The sequence below is a fragment of the Fukomys damarensis genome, unplaced genomic scaffold (genome assembly GCF_012274545.1).
Source record: "Fukomys damarensis isolate Sample0158 unplaced genomic scaffold, DMR_v1.0_HiC HiC_scaffold_1, whole genome shotgun sequence".
Lineage (NCBI taxonomy): Eukaryota > Metazoa > Chordata > Mammalia > Rodentia > Bathyergidae > Fukomys > Fukomys damarensis.
The window spans coordinates 7324679-7341900 of record NW_022900913.1 but is presented as its reverse complement, the minus strand read 5'-3'; the positions used below and the strand labels follow the sequence as shown (position 1 = coordinate 7341900).

At 40.9% G+C, this 17222-nt stretch overlaps 1 protein-coding gene across 4 annotated transcripts in view; it reads right to left on the bottom strand.

Moving 5' to 3' along the window:
* Marchf6 (membrane associated ring-CH-type finger 6) overlaps nt 1-17222 on the bottom strand; it is a 64434-nt gene that overhangs the window by 25287 nt on the left and 21925 nt on the right. For 3 of the 4 annotated variants that reach the window (XM_019205769.2, XM_019205767.1, XM_019205772.1), the window contains exons 5-17: nt 16279-16351; nt 14093-14303; nt 12161-12350; nt 9964-10025; nt 8966-8998; nt 6222-6273; nt 4462-4520; nt 3203-3283; nt 2924-2992; nt 2766-2840; nt 2305-2439; nt 844-963; nt 232-332 (exon numbers count right to left, since the gene is read on the bottom strand). In XM_019205769.2, coding sequence (XP_019061314.1) covers nt 232-332; nt 844-963; nt 2305-2439; nt 2766-2840; nt 2924-2992; nt 3203-3283; nt 4462-4520; nt 6222-6273; nt 8966-8998; nt 9964-10025; nt 12161-12350; nt 14093-14303; nt 16279-16351 — 1261 coding nt within the window. The remainder of the gene's footprint in view (nt 1-231; nt 333-843; nt 964-2304; nt 2440-2765; nt 2841-2923; nt 2993-3202; nt 3284-4461; nt 4521-6221; nt 6274-8965; nt 8999-9963; nt 10026-12160; nt 12351-14092; nt 14304-16278; nt 16352-17222) is intronic. The other variant, XM_010612138.2, reaches the window with a different exon arrangement.

The window sequence follows — 17222 nt, the reverse complement described above, 5'->3', positions numbered from 1 at the left end:
CTTTTCAAAATAAAGATAATGTTACTAACACATTCTTAGAAATGGTAAATAAAGCACTTCAACATGAACAAACACATACTAAACAATGCTTATGTGAGCTAGAAAATGACAAAATGTTAACTGTCAGAGGATTTCTAACAGCTATAGAAGTGACTGCAACTCTAATGTATCCTGAACAACTCCCAGCAGTAATCAACTATTAAGCTACATATTCTAAAGTTTATAGCTTACCTATAAAGCATGACGTTGTAGGGGAGGAAATGCGGCAGCAGACTCTTGATTATCCGTATCGGGAGCCAGAGCATCAGGAGGACGATGGAGCCAAAGACAATCTGCAGGAGAAGGCAGAGACGAGGCCCTGAGAGCCAGCTCCGTGGGTGGGAGGCGGACCCCATACTCGGCCCGCTCTTGGCCCAGGCCCGTGCCCACCACAGCCCTCAACCTTGGGCTGCTCTGCAAAATCATATCCCTAAGATGGCTGCTGCCCTGACCAAAAAGCTCTCCCTTCTCTAGGCCATAAGGACGAAGACAGCAGGCACAAGGGAGAAGCACTGCATGGCACGTGAGAGAAGAGAGAACTCGCCGTCTAGGAACAGAACCACTACAACCAAGTAAACCTCCTGTAGCCAGTAAGACGTGACCCGAGCTACATCCATGAAAGTCACCAAAGCGCACAACACTGCATTTAAGACATCATTTTGGAAAATCTTGGATTTAACCACATTAATTCTTTCTCCAATGAGGAAGAAATTCTAAAATGCTCTATTAAAAATTTAATTTAAAAGCCAGTTAACAAGTCTCAAAACAAAACAAAATAAAAAAACAATGGAAAGACCTGCTTACCACTGACAAAATGAATCTTCGGAGATGCCTATAAATGGGCAAGTGGATCATTTCCTGAACTGGGTTAAAATCTGGATCATTCAAATTCCTTAGAAACCATAAGACACCAGGTCGAAGTACCTGAAAATATATTTTAAAAGTTATAAATATTCACCAATGTCTTCAGGCTCTGTATTTAAGCACCTGAAGAAGTATTTTGCCATCTCAAATAGGTCCCAGAAAATTCATATGGTTTTCACAGAAAACGAAATCCCTAAACCACAACGTTTATGAAGTCTGCCCTGGTTTTGATGATATTTAACGCTTTTAATCATTCACTCATAAAAACACCCAGTCCAGGTGGCGCACTCGGAAGGCTGAGGCAAGAGGATCACTGGGTTCGAGACCACCCTGGGCTACATAATGAGTTCCAGGTCAGTCTCAACTACATGTTTTAGAGTCCACATATAATCACAGTTTTTAAAAATCCATCACTGTACTATTTAATCTGAAATCATTTATCTCAAAAACAAAACTAGATCTTACACTGTGTGATTCAGAAAGATCTGGCCCCACCTCTTTCTCTCCTCAAATCTTTCAAAGAGCGCAGCACCACAGGAACAACACTCAGCCCTGTGGTTCCCTGTTCCCTGGCCTGCTCCTCCCCCAGCCCTCACCTCTCCATCCCCAGTCTCAGCAGAGCAAACAAACTTGTTTGATGGCTGGATTCACAGGCATGGTGCCTTTGTTTCTATTTTCCAGCATCCAGTGAGGTCTGGCAGATACATTTTATTCATTAAATACTAAGCTGCTTCATCTTCACTTTCATAAGGACCAGATTCTGCGAACAGGGTGAGTAAAGGTGCCCATCTGGCAAATGAACTGGAATCATAAAAACCCACACTGCAATCCTGCACTTAAGATGCCTCCCTTCAAAACCATTTTATGTACTGAATTCTACAAAGCCATACATTTGGGGGTTATTTCCAGCACTACAGTTCCTAGAATGAAGTCTGAGACAGCCTCATAGCATACAAACTTCCCAGCGTGTATTTTAGATGGGAATGAGACATACCAAATAAAGCAAGTACTCACACTTCCTTTCTTGGTGTAATCATATTTAAAACCCATAACTTGTCGATTTTTGACACATACAACTGAAAACAGTTTAAAACAATCAATCCAAGGGGGTGGTGGTGCATGCCTGTAATCCCAGCACTCGGGAGGCTGAGGCACAAGGATCGCTGTGAGTTCGAGACCAGCCTGGGCTACATAGTGAGTTCCAGGTCAGTTTCAACTACATAGTGAGACCCTGTCTCAAAAAACCAATAAATAAAGCAATCAATCCAAATTTCTCTATTGGTTATTCCTTCTCAGAACAGTGAAGAATGCAGTTTAATGAGGAAACCATCCCAGCCTCTGAGGCATGACTGGTGGTCAAACAAAAAAGAGCACAGCATCAGCATTTCCCACAGGACTTACCTCTCTGAGCAGGAGGATGAAGGAGGCGAAGTAGAACACATACACCATCCCCACCAGCCAGTGCAGGAACATGGTAGTGCCTGGGGCTGACTGGAAGCTCAGTTCTCGATCCTTCAGAGTAGCATCAAACATTTCCTAGGCCAAAAGAAGACAGGTGAGAGATCTATACTACCTGCATTTTTTGCCAAATGAACATTTCCACCTGCTAAGAAGTGAATAATCATTATGTACATAAGGTATGCTGTCCTAGGACTGCAGTTCTCTTAATGCTATTTCAGTGCTACAGAACTACATGACGTAAGAACAGATACTATTTCAAAAATGCATATTATATATTTTCAAACAAAAGAATGATAAACCAATTGGCAAATAAAAACTTTATGAATACTATTTTACAATAAAACAGGCATTTTGATTAAAGATCTTACTTTGTTGTTTAGGATAATAAATGTTTGACTTACCAGGGAACAAATATCCAACCACCAGCCACAAATGAGAGGGAACACTCCAATTTCTACCACCACTAGCAAAGAGACCTTAAGTAAAAATAAAGATCATCAATATTTCCCAAATGAAGGAGACAATGTTTCTAGTTTTTTAAATTTATAATATGAATTACCTTAACAACAATATAGCAGACTCCCAGTAAGCGACGAGATCTATGAAATTTAACAAGAGTTGCCAGGCCCTACACATCTAGTTAAGGAAAAAGTGAACATCTGAAGGTGCAGTGAAGGGGTAACTATTCAGATTACATTTCTCAGACAGACTTTATTTCACATTTTGTCTACACTCGCCCTTAAGAGGACAAGGAGAAAAAAAGTAACTTTGTTATTAATGAGAACCACACTTTGGAATGAATGTTGCTGCTCACCCAAATTAATTCATTAAAGGATACATGACAGATTATCAGTGTTATTGCTAAAAGAATATACCCAACTATGGTTGTGATTAGGCCTTCAAAATGAGATGCTTGGACCTAAAAAATAAAACATAACAAAACAAAAATTTACTTAGTACATGGCCTACAGCCTAGTTTTATGGCTGTACTAAACAGTCCAAATGACTAAACATGAACCATGCAGGCAACATAAAGCTAGACAATATAGAATTAGATGACACCTCTGGAAACTGGACTCTCCTATACCCAGACTGCATTTATCAGTAAAGGATAGAGGAAAAATTAAACAACAACACTCTCCCCAAGGAGCCAAAATGACAGCAGAGTGAATGAAATTTGACAAAAGCAGGACCACTGGAGCCCAGCACTCTGCCTTCTGTAAGGGAGGCTGCTCTAGCCCTCCTCAACAGTGCAACATGCCAACTACCTCTCTTCCCCCACGAGAAGGGCCTCCTTAAGTTACTCCTCCACTCCAAGTCAGTTCCACTGACTTACAGAGAATAAAGATTTAGAGGTGACAAATACTGCCATCTGTATCGTCTTTGGTTCCTAAGTTTCAGATAGCAAGTGGCAATTCCTTATCAAAGCACTGATGTGAACCTTTTGAGTTCTTGCTTGAACCAGCAAGAATCAAAGGGCTCTATTAATAGTGGAAAGCTTCTAAACATGCTCTCAGGTCTCGCATAAACAAAGTGAACAGAAGATCCCAGTCAGGCAGCTCTTCCTTAAAAGACCAAGTCCATCTAGAGCCCCCAGAAAGGAGTAGTAATACATATAAATATTTACCTCTAGAACAGAATGATAAAATGTCAACATTCAAGCAAATTCTTTTAAAGACATGTAGCTTATCATTCCAAGACAGCCTATTCCTTTAAAAACAAAAAATCACCAACATACTGTTCCTTTTCTAAATGCACTAAGGGTCCACTGGGAAAGGGGAGAGAAGGGAACACACAAGTTCACAGAGTGGGTGGAAAGTCAGCCTGTGGCAAACTCCTGCAGGCTACCTCAGGCCCGCCCAGCAGGAGAAGAGTGTGCTATGGGATTTCACAGCACACTTGTTAGCTGGCAATATGACCTTCTATCTCGCTTTAGCAATCATTAGCATCAAAAGAAAAGAACAAGATTGCACTGGGCAACTATTCCTTTGTAGAGGACAGACTGAGAAATGAAGTAAGAATATTGTGACTTACTCAGAAAATATCAACTTCAAGGGTAATTAATGAAAATTAAGTTTGCAAAAGTATTATACTCACATGTTCTTCAAATCCCAAACCAACAAGGGAGAAATGACCAATGTGGTAAGGGCAAAATGCTAAAAGGGAGGAAAAAAACTCAATGAAAACTGCAGCATCAAAACAATGAACACTAGACCTGGGGATGTAGCTCAGTGCCGCTGCCTGCCTTGCAAACACAAGGTACCGAGTTGAAGCCCCAGTACCACCCCCCAAAAAACAAAACAAAACAAAAAAACAATGCACACTCTTTACACAACCTCCCACTAAAAGGAATCAGGGCTTCTTGGGGAGATGGAAGATTCCAGAACTAGGCCAAAAATGTACTGTTACTTGGGACATTTTCTCTAAACAAGAGAAAATTATCGAGGACTGACAGTGTTTCTGGCCTAAGAGTGGACAGCGTGAGGAATGGGGATATAGCTGTTGTAGAGCTCTTGCCTAGCATGCACACAACCCCATGCTGGGTTCTAAACAAGAGACACCAAGAGAAGGGATGAGCTGAGCATCAAAAGAAATTAATGAAAACTACTAGAAACACATGTTGCTCATATACAAATCCATGAGTTCTTAATGTTCAAAACAGAGAAAGCCCAAAATAACCAGAAATGAAAAAACAGCAACATCTTAGAAAACACATTTTATGTTTTGAAAGCAGTCAGCACAGCAATGGAAGTATTTAATACATCAATTTCTTACTCTGAAACTGATAGTTAAAAGGAACACTGAGCATCTGTGTGGCTTCTCCTGAGCAACAAAGTTCAGGTTAAAATAATGGTCCTTGTTGATAAGAATAAATCCTTTTTTAAAGAAAAGCCAGCCAATAACATAAAACACGACAGAACGTGCAATTGTACTTTCCCAACACCTCATGAGTGACTCAGGCAAGCATCACTGAGGGCTACTACAGTCCTGAGTGAACGGGGCCACTGCCCAGTTGCACGGCACTGAAGCAGCACCCACAGGTTATTTCCTCATGGTAAAGGGAGAACGCAACCTAGGAAGAGAGGTCCAGGGCTGGTATCTCCCAAGTCCGCTGATAAAAATAGTTAAGCCCACATCAGATACTTTCTCACATGTCATATAATGCCAAAATGTGAACAGGGAAGAACGTGTCACGAATGCATTGAACTTAAATGTGATGTCCTTCAGAGACGGGGACACACACGACACACGACGACACAGCAGACATCCAGAAAGCAGTTGCGCAGACATCAACCATGACATGGTGTACAAGGCTCTAAACTCATCAACTAATCAATGGCAAAATGGGTGGGTGAGGGGCAAAGCAATAAGCATTCCAGATTAAAACAAACTTAAGACTTGGCTTAAAAATAAAGTGTGGGCCTTATCTGGATCTTCATCCAAAGAAAACAACTGTAAAATGTCACATAAGGGGAACCTTAAGAATTTAAAACATAATTCTGATAATTTTAATAAATTCTGATAAGAAAAAATGGCACTATAATGAAGAAATGCCCTTAAAATTTTCAGAGTAAGCATTTTTTACTCTTTCCACAAGCCTTTCTTGCCAAGTTTTACTTTGTTAATAAAAAGTAATTACATTTTTTAATAGTAAAAGTAATTGAGTAGCACACTAAATTATGAAGGAAGGGAATAACTCAATCACCAAGACAAAAGGCACAGTGAATCTACCAGGGACTGGCCCACAAACCTGTACTGTATATTCCTTAATATCCTGACTTACACATAGAACAAAAGCCTACAACAAGACTCCTAGGAAAGCTGAGTTGCTACCATAATAACATAAAAACACTTACCAAAAACAAGAATGAACAGTGTATTTAAAGACACCACCCAGAAGACATGTTCCTAAAGGGAAAAACCATTAAAAACAGTTCATATTCAACATATTTAATTTGACACTTACTATTTAGCTATAGCTTAGTTTCTCTCTATAATTTTGAGATCATGTACTTTTCATTTTTCATCAGATAGCTCAGAAATCTAAGACCAAAAGTGTATAATGTTGCATGTAGAAGAAACAAATCAATTTATAAACATTTTCTTTTGTAGAAATATCCCAACACCACCTGCGCAGGTTTTCAAGAAGTCAAACAACACGAAAGACCCCAGTGAGGTAAATGTGGGCATCACCCTGACTGTAAGGAACACAGTCGTGTAACGGGACAGTGCTGCTTTCAGTTTTCATGGCTTCAGCAAGGTCACTACTGCTCGGCCACCATCTCCCTCTGGGAAAGGCTCTCTGGATGTTCTCCAGTCCCAGCCCCGCCTGGGAGGCCCTGGCTTTCTTTACTCCCCTCTCAGAAGAGTCCTCACCCTGCCATCTGATACCCTCCAGGCACATCACACACCCTCTACCAGTCTCCAGGCCACAATGGCAGTAATACCCAGTCCCACCAAACCATCAAGTTGAAGGACCCTTCCAAGGGGTCAACGCAGTCACACTTCTTTTCAGATTTCTCTGTTTGGGTCCCCTAGTCTTCCACAAGTCCTATTGGCAGGAAGGGTGATAAGTTTGCCTTAAGGAAAAAAATGACTAGGTCGGGCATGTTCAGGGTGGTATGAATGACTACTTAACACGGAGCCTCAGTTTTTTTTCAGCTTCTCTGCCTTAAGAACTCCCAAACTCATGGGGAAAAAATGAGGACCAAGACATGTCATGTAAAGGTACAAGATCCTAATGATGAATGTAACTGTACTGTACGCTTAAAAAGTACCAATAAACTCAATTAAAAGAAAAAAAAAACCTCCCTAACTCTATCCCCAGAATCTTCCGTCTCGACCTCTAAGTTATCTTCTCTTAAAATGTCTTGCTGACAAACTCCCCCCACTGAGAAAGATCTGACCAATGTGTCCTGGGCACACATTTTGTACTGAATCTGTTTTACACACACCTCTCAACTTCCTGGTTCACATCTTCCTTTCTCTCTACTAAATGAAGAAGGATCTCTGGGAACAGCACCTTGCTTCATTCACTTTCAAACACCAAATAGCGGCACTCAGTAAATATTAACTATGAAGTGATGAAGTCACGCAAATTTCCAATTTGAATGAGTTTTGGTCAACAACACTGCCTCAACTTTCTGTAATTCATTTATGAGACACACAAATCCCCAGGGTTTACAAACCTCAGAGTCTCTCAGAAATATGAGATATAGGGATATAAATGAGTAAGTCACTAAATAACACCTTTTTTTCTGACTGTGATCAAACCTTGACTACAAACTCACTGATACCACATTCCCACTGAACTGTGAATGACACCTTTGTTCATCTCCAATTTTCTTCATCTCCCACTGCTCTCCCCGGCTTTGGACCCTAGGCTGTAGGTTTGCAGCCGTTCCTGGGTCAACACGGGTGGGGCCAGTGCACAGAAACCTAAGATCAGACTGCAGCTCTTAATAGGAAATGCACAGAGCTGTTTTGTTTATACTGCTACAGCTTAACACTGCAAGGATGAATTTTAAAGATCAAGTTCTTTTAACTACCATAAACTTTGGGCTTTTCTTTTTATAAAAAAAACCAAACAGTTCATAGTAAGTTCCTTTTAAGGTATTTTTCTAATATTTTCAATACATAAAATAGAGTTCCTTCATATGAAGGAATCAAAAGGGCATTCTGACTTTTAATATGAAAAGGAAATACTAAATTTGACATTACTGAATAATCATAGAAAACTACTTCCCGTTTCTGTTATTAAAAATAAACATTTTTCCCCGCCAGGGTATCTGCCGAGGCTGTGCTTCTGTGCCCCTCTAGGACAAGACCTCCTTTCGGCCCCAGCACTGCCAATGTGGCTGCTGGGGATAGGACACGGGGCCTGTGCAGACTTGGGCTTCCTGCTTCACCGCAGGCCTTCCCAGGGGTGGAAGGCAGAGCTGAGTGTCGTCCATTGCTGTTGCCCCATCTGTGGTGCCTGATTCCCTGACTGAAGGCACCAGACTCGAGCTTCATCTGTGATGCCAGGAGCCGGCCAAGACCCTCCAGGCTTCAGCAGAGGAGCCATGCCATCTTGGATGTAGAAACTCGAGGGCTAGTGGAGCCATAGTTTGGGGCATTCAGTGGGCCACGAGAACACTTTAGCAGTCACGGTCCTGCCCACTTAATACTAGTAGTGAACCCAGTGGTGGGACAACTGCACTCATGTCCTTTGTATACACTTTCCAAATGGCCGTGCAGGGGACTGCTGTGGGCTGCAGGGTATGGCTCTGCCCCTAGTGATCACAGGACTTTTCTAGTCCTGACTCTGACGTGTGGGCAAAAGCCTAACTGCCATGAAGAAGGCTGGGGGAGCCCCGGCATGCACACCATGCTGACTTCCATGTGTCAATAGTTGTCCCAGTGCAGCCAAATTCTAGGATGACTGTGAGGAAAACTCCTTCACAAATTCCTAGAATCAAACAACTGGCCCTTGTGTTTGCCAGATGGTAGAAGCTGATGTCTGTAGACACTGCCTGGAATCCTGTGCTTTTCTTTACTCTTTAAATGCCAATTAAGAAGGTATCCTAAATTGAAAATAATGATAATTAGTTTTACTTACAAGAAAAACTAGTGATCCATCAAGTCCTAGCATCTAAAAATAAATAACAAGAATCATTAGTACAAGATGCAACACAGAGCCAAGGATGCAGCTCAGTGGCACTGCATCTGCCTCACAAGCACAAGGCCCTGAGTGCAATCCCCAGTACCCCACCACCCAAAAAAGATGCAACATGATTTTCTACTCTTACCAAAAAAGGCTTGTTTTCCTTTAGTACCTGGTTTTATTTTTGGTGCTGGGAATTGAATCCAAGGCCTTCTGCAAACTAGACAAGCATTCTACCACTGAGCCATACCCTCAGCCGATCGTTCTGGTATCTTTAACCATAGTTTTAATCCTCTACTTTTCAATACTATCATTTTCAGAGTGTGAAAATTTTGTTTACGGGAGTTTTATGTTTTGAGTCTGCATGTGTGTGTGTGTGTGCATTCCGAGACAGGATCTTGCTATGTAGTCCAGGCCAGTCTTGAAGGTAAAGATCCTCCTGTCTTACCATGATCAGTGAGGTCTCCTTTTTTTGAGACTGGGTCTCACTGTTGCCAGGCTCGCCTCAGACTCCTGACTCTGTCCCAGCCCAGTCGCTGGGAGTATAGGTGTGGACCATGACTGGCTTTGAGTCTACTTCTCTTCCAAATCACATGATTATAAAGTCCTAATAAATTCCAACTTGGGTTTAATTCTTACGTTAAAGACCCAGTCAACATAGCTATTTTTGTGAACTGAAATGTGAAAATAGTTCTTAAATTTAAATCATTATCTAGTTTTTCCAAGTTAATATTTTCAAGTGAAACATTGCCTAAATGAAGCCCAGTTTGTATTAAAGGCCAGAAAACAGAAAAACAGTCATCAGTGTGATTGTTTTTTAATCACAAATGGTGTATCATTTAATTTTCTGTAGAAATTAAAACTCTGGTAACTATTTTTCATCAAATGTAATTATAAAAGTAATACATACATCTAAAGATGCCCTATTTTAAAATGTAATTCAGGACACTCACTCGTTCCCATGTAAGCTCTTCTGCAGCTCGGTCCCATTCCAAAGCATTCCAATTCATGTCATCTGGAGGTGTAATTGCATAGTAAAGATTACTGATAGAAACTGAACTATAGTAATAAAATGTACTCTTTTAATTAACAGGCTGTTGAGAAGCTAAGCCATATTTAATATTTTCCTATAATGAATATTTGCCAGCTAGGCAATAAATCCTACAGATAAATACATACCTATAAATAAACAAAACATATAAAGTACAGTGATCCTAAACTGTGGTGAGCACTAGAAAAGGTCACATGAAGGAGAAGAATTCAATAGCTCTGGGTGAGACGTGAATCTGGTGGATCTGAGGAGACAATAATCTGGGGACTAGAAGATTCTGAGTGAGGAGGGGGCCATGGAAGATAAAGTATGAAAGGCAGGTATATAGATCTTGAGTTCGGGGCAGCAGACGGAGAGTAGAATCTGTCCGTAGCTTCAGAGCGTGAATTGTGTCCGGGTCCAGGTTCCCCATGGTGCACACAGCTCACCTCTCAGCCATAAACAACTAGGATTAGAAGTCCCATTTGACCCAGCTATTGCCCTGCTGGGTATCTTTCCAAAAGAATTAAAAGTATCATACCACAGCAATAAACGTGCTTCCATGTTTATAGAGGCACAGTTCATAATAGCTAAAACTTGGAAACAGCCCAATTGCCCATCAACTGAACAGTGGATAAAGATGTGTTTTTTCTATAAAATGGAATACTACTCAGCCATAAAGAATGAGAAACTAGTCATTTATAGCTAAATGGATGCACATTGAGGCCATACCCTTAAGTGAAATAAATAGGACACACGTGTAAATACTGAATAGTTTCTCTGGTGTGAAAAACTAAAAGTGTAAATAAGGTTCAAATTGTATAACTGATGTGAAATAGGAAGAAAAGGGCTAAAGGAGTAAGGGAAGGGGAAAGGAAGGAAGGGAAAAGAAAAAATATGAAAAAAGGAAAAAATGGAAATAAAATCTTTGTAAATAGGGAAGGGTGGAGGGAGTGAAGAGAGGGCAGGGGTAAGGGGAAAAAAATAAGAACCAAGATACATCATGTAAAGGTACAAGATCCCAATGATGAATGTAACTGTACTGTGTACCTAAAATGTACCAATAAACTCGATAAAAGAAAGGCAGACAAGGGATCGCATCATATAAGGAACCTGGTCTTTGCCTTTCATTTTATTTTTAGTATAGTGGGAAAAGCACAGAAAATTTTAAAGGCAGAAGAGCAATGTGAACCGTATGGGGCAAGAATGGAAAGAGGACCACTGCACTGGGCACAGCAAGAGATGATGGGGACCTGACAAGAGGGTGGCAGCAGCCAGCAGTGTTCCGGGTCTCGAATGCTTCCCTGCAGAGGTGCACTGCTCCCGTTACACTGCTTTCTTCTTTTCACCCTCCAGGTCTCAGCTCAAAACCCACTTACAGTGAGCTTCCCAGGAAGTCTTATTTAAAATTATGTCTCTCCTCAGAAGCATCTTCAGAGAGAGCTGTGCAACACACCAGAATGGGTATTTCCTACTTCTTCCATAGCCCAGAAAGCCCACGAAGGTGGGACCAGGTGTTTGGCCCACAACTACATAGGGAGTGTGTCAGGGAGCGCCTGGCCCAAGGAGACACTCAGACACCAGTCATGTCAATGGACCCTGCACAACACAGCTCTTTGCAGGTAAAATGTGGTGGCAGAAGAGAGAAGGCACTGTGCTGAGGGCTGACTGGCAGATCCCACCTTGGATCTTGGCTTACATTCTAAATTTACACAGCTAGAAAATGAAAAATTGGTTGCTTTAGGTGGCACCTCACCTGCAGCATATACTTCAAGAATTCCTTTTTAGCTATATAAGTGGCACTAACTCAATACAGATATAAAGCAAGTAAGGTAGATGTGTATCAAACACCCTAAAAAAGGATTTATTCCACCTGAAATAATTTCCTCCTATCCATTCTACAAATGGAGTACAGGAGGACTGTAATATACAAAATGTTCCTGCCTTATAGAAAAAAATGTCTATATACGTATATCCAGAAATGGCAGCTTGCTAAAAGAAAGTAAAAATGGTACCATTACAGAACTTTAAAACCCTAAAATTTGAGAACTCCAGTAGTCCTTTTCTCCTCAATGCAACTCTCCAAGTGGACTCAGCGTCTGGAAAAAAGTAGCCATTACCCTGAGCTCCATTATTGGCATCTGCTGCATCTTCCACACCCGCATCATCTTCCTCCTCGTTGTCTTCCTCTTCTTCCTCTGCCTGGTCATCCTGTGCATCCGGGATTTCCCCCACCACTGCATTCTCAGCTGGTGGGTTGGCAGGCTGCTCAGCAGCAGCATTTTCTGCACCATTTCCTCCTGCTGGAGCCTAAAGTGACAAAAGAGTTAAAATTTTAGCTAACTTGCCTCAGTTGTACACTATTTTCAAATCACTCTCCTTGCTAGAAAAACAAACTAGCAAACACAAACTCTACTAAGATCCAGAAATAAACATCTTTCAGTCATCTTTCTTTATTGTCAGTCATCAAATGGATCTAATTTGGGATCAACTTTTTATGTAAGAGCATAAGCTCCGTTTATAGTGCATTCATTCAGTTTCAAATGGGGATTAAGACTTCACAAACCATTATAGAAAGCAGGTCTACAAATCTGGCTATCTTTAATACTTCATTCTGTAACTGTCTTCTTTATATGACACTTCTTGTTGCGATCCCCAGCCCGTACTGGAGCTGGAACTCTGGACCTTGCGCTTGCCAGGCCGGTGCAGCGCCACTGAGCTAAATCCCCAGCCCACCTCTTGCTTTTATTGACTTAGGGATGGGATGAAAATATATTTTTGAAAAAAATATTTATACATATATAAAACATATTCCTCTACTGTCCTTTCAACATTTAAAATGGCTTCTTGCTTCTGCTTTATAAGCCCCCCAAATGCAATGTCCTCTGGCTCTTCCTAATTCTGCTACCTAACAAATGCAAAGACACAACTGTCACTAAGTTAAAACACAGAACCATGGACTTAATGAGGATCTTAAAACAATGCTGCATTAACGCGTACAAATGAGACACAATGATTAATCTTAGATGAGAATGGTGCCATTTTTTACAGCCTGCTGTCTGTGTATGCTTTTTAAGAAGTTGAATTCTGTAGAGAAAAAGAAATCACAGATTTTTAACTCAATCTGCATGCTGAAAGAGGAGAAAGTCCTCAAAACAAAAATGAAGTTAGTATGATTACTTTATGGCCAGTTTTCTCATAATAAAATTTTATAAAGTACCAATCATTTTCATTTTTTATTAAGTAACTAATTTGTGGCATTTTCAACACCATAAGTTCTCAGGAAGCAAGATACTAAAAATCATTGTATCCTCCTCCTCTTAACAGCTCTACCAAATTCCCTTGCACCTAAGCACATCATCACAAAAACAAACAAAAACTACACGACTGGTATTCAATTTTTCTACTACTTTTAGTAAGATGTCCACTTGACAGGAAAGACAAAATGATAAAGTGGTGCATCCCCCCTTAAATGTTGAAAAGCATGTGAAAAACTTAACTAGGAAATTGTATATTTAACTCCCGAGCTCAGGTTAAACAGTTCCAAGCAAAGAGAATGGAAGAGCATTTTGGTATGGTCTCTAATACTGCTGCTGATCTAGCAAGAAAATTAAGAGGCAAGGGCCTGGGACTTAGCTCAGTGGTTCCGCCTGCCTCACAAGCACAAAGACCCAAGTTTAATCCCTGGTACCAAAAAAAAAAAAAGAAGCAAAGTCACAAAAGCACCCCTAGGATTTCTCATATTCATCTTCAATCCCCCAAACCTTCCCACTGTCCTCCTTTAAAATGGCAAAAGACCCAGCAATCAGCTTGGCCAGGAAACTGCAAATTCAAGGCCAGCTTTGGCAATTCAGAGACCTCATCTCAAAATACAAAACAAGACTAGGGATGTGGGTCACTGCAGAGTGTAGGTTTAATCTCCACTATTATGGGGGCTTAAAAAAAAAAAGCACAAGAATATTTATGAAGTATGTGTCAAGAGTTTAGACCTTAGAGGGGACAATAATTTTCACACCCTGCCTAAGAAGCGGGTTTCAGAGCAGCGGTGTTACCTCATTCTGGTGGTGCCCTGCAGCGTTGAAGGGCGGCGCAGCATGCTCCAACCAGATCGGGGCTCCCCCGTGGACTATCTGCTCTCGCAGCCACACCAGGCTGATGAACGCACACAGTGTGCATGTCACCACGAAACAGCCCTGCAAACAGTCCGCCAACAGGTTTTCCCTGTTTGAACAAACAAAACACAGACGATGACTCCAAGAACACCTGTAAAAGTAGCAAGAAAAATAAATCATAATTTTTGGGAGAAGCTCAGTTTTCCCGTAAGAATTACTGTATCAAAGCATAAAGTAACACTAGCATGACCTAGCAATTAACAGTCCATGGCTGTCAAAGAGCCAGAAGGCAGCAAGTGAAAAAGCAGCCAAATAATTGACAAAGGCCAAGCATTAAGTTTATAGAATTTACTAAAGGTGAGTAGCTCTCTCAGATACTAAGAATTTCCTTCTATAGAAGTAAAGTATGGTTCTTTTAGCAATCATACATCAAAATGCATGGGATGTTGTTAAAAGGAAGAGCCCTTGTTCTTTTCTTCCCTAAAGAAAAAGTTTATCTTTCCCTGTTAATGCCTGTGATTTCAGAATAGATTAACTCAAAAATCTTGATAGGCTTTAAAAATACACTATTTTAATGGAATGACTTTTTACTCCATGGAAAAGCTATTGATAAGGGTCAACCTGGAAGATCTCAGCCTAGCAGGTGCAAACATGAACTGAACTGGTGTGGCTCCTACATTAAAAGAGCAATCTTAACCACTTGTTCCTAAGGAGCACTCCAGACAACAACATTTTGATGGACTGGGATTAAAATAAGCCCTATTCTTCCTTGCCCTTAGCAATAAGAACAACTAGCTAAATCAGCTGCTTTTTGGGCACTTTTTTTTTTTGGACACTTCAAATGGTAACAAACCCTACAGTCCTTTTCCCTGTGGCTTCAGCTGGGGCTGGTTTTGCATACTGCCTGGACCAGAGCTGATGTCAAGCTCCAGAGCCTAGACAGGGCTCGTGAGCTCCCTGTCTCACCCTTGAGGATGCTGAGATCACCATGTAAAGGGGGCTCCAATCAGCCTGGTGCAGGATGAGGCAGGGGAGAACTCAGCTACATCGTCAGGACAACGTAAATGACTAGGCCCCACGAAGACACACGAGTGACCCAAGCAAGTGTAACAGATAAAAAGCTCAGCTGAGCCCAGCCCAAACTTTAGAGATCAAGAATTACAAGCAAATAAAATGCCATTTGTGTGAAGTCACTAAACTTCAGAGGGTTTGTTTAACCTAGTGTGCCTAGAGATGACCCAAAGAACTGAGATATAAACTATAAAGAACTGTTGAGATATAAATAAAATTCAAAAATAAATTCTCAGGAAAAAAATGTATTCTATAAAGAAAATAAAACACTACTCAGGAAAAATAATCAATCATGTTTTTATTTCCTTTGACCATCCCCACCTGGCCTCTAGTGGTCCTTTCCAGTCCAGCACTAGCTAATGAAGTAGCTAGTGATTCAGGTAGCCCTTCAGCCAATCAGCTCAGAGGAAAGGGGAGCTGGCCTACACAGGCAAGTGGCGATGCTTAATGCCGAAGTGTGGTAAAATGACTACAGTGAGCAAGTTTTTAGCATGTGTATACTATTAATGCTTCTTTTTTTTTTTTGGTACCGGAGATCGAACTCGGGACCTTGCGCTTGCGAGGCAGGCAGCAGAACCACTGAACTAAATGCCTGGCTAGCATGCATATTCCATAATCTCAAAAAATATTTTAAAATTATCTCAATATATGAACATAATAGTACATACCTCAAATTTTTGTTTTGTCTTGTTTTTTGAGACAGGGTCTCACTATGTAGTTGAGACTGACCTGGAACTCACTTTGTAGCCCAGGTTGGTCTCAAACTCACAGCAATCCTCCTGCCTCAGCCTCCCAAGTGCTGGGATTACAGGCGTACACCACCACACCTGGCACCTCAAACTTCATAGCCTATTTAACAAGTCATCCTACCATTACAAAAAAGTTCTTTAAAACTTCATTTTAGAATATATGTACATATATGCATGCTACTTCTGTTATCCTACATGTAGCTGTTAGGATAAGAAACATCAATTATTGTCTTTGGAACAAGACAGAGTTTTCAAATTCTGAATATGGTGAAGCATCATTTCCAGTAGCTCAGGTTCAACACTCACGTGGACAGCATGTCTAGCGGCAGTGTCAGTAGTGAGCTCACGGAGCCAGTAAACAAGCACTTGTAGATGCGGCCTATCAGAAAGGACATGATGGCACAGTCACAACCAGCATCGCCAACTCAGTCACTCAAGACAGCAGCAGAAACCACGAAGGCCGTGGAAATTAGTGCTTTAAGTCTTGAGTCTCAAAACACTACATTTTTACATTGTCGAGCATAAAATTAGAGAAGAGAAACGCTGCACAACACTGCTTAGTGTTCGTATTCTCTAGACTTGTTTGTACCAAATGCATATTCACTGTTTTTCTATCTCAAGAATTATGCACATAAAACAAGCAACTTTTCTCTCATTTCTATCTGCCCCTCCTAATTTTTCCCAGTATTTTCATCTGAAATTTTACTTTCAGCCCATCTTCCAAAAACTCTTAATTATTGTAGATTAACAATCATTGAGCTTCGTCGTAAGGACTTATTTCTGTGAATTTCACATCTTTCTCTGATTCTTTGCTCATTTAGTGAAGTGTATTCTCATTTTCTTACAAAGTTTAAAGCAGTAAACTTTTTGAAACCTTATGACAAACCACGTATCTGTAGTTTGTTCCTCCATCTGGGGATAATTTTCAGGAGCGGAATTAGTTTCAAAACTGTTATCAAAATCAGACATGGCAGGGCTGGGGATTTAGCTCAGTGGTTCAGCCACCTGCCTCACAAGCACAGGGAATGGAGTTTGATCCCCGTACCAAAAATAAATAAATAAATAAATAAATAAAAAATCAGACATGGTGGCACACACCTGGAATTCTAGCTATTAGGGAGGCCAAGGCAGGAAGATTATAAATTCTAGACCAGGTCTGGGGATTTAGCTCAGTGGTTTGGTGCCCTGCCTCACAAGTGCAAGGACCCGAGTTCGATCCCCCGTACCAAAAAAAAAAAAAAAAAAAAAAA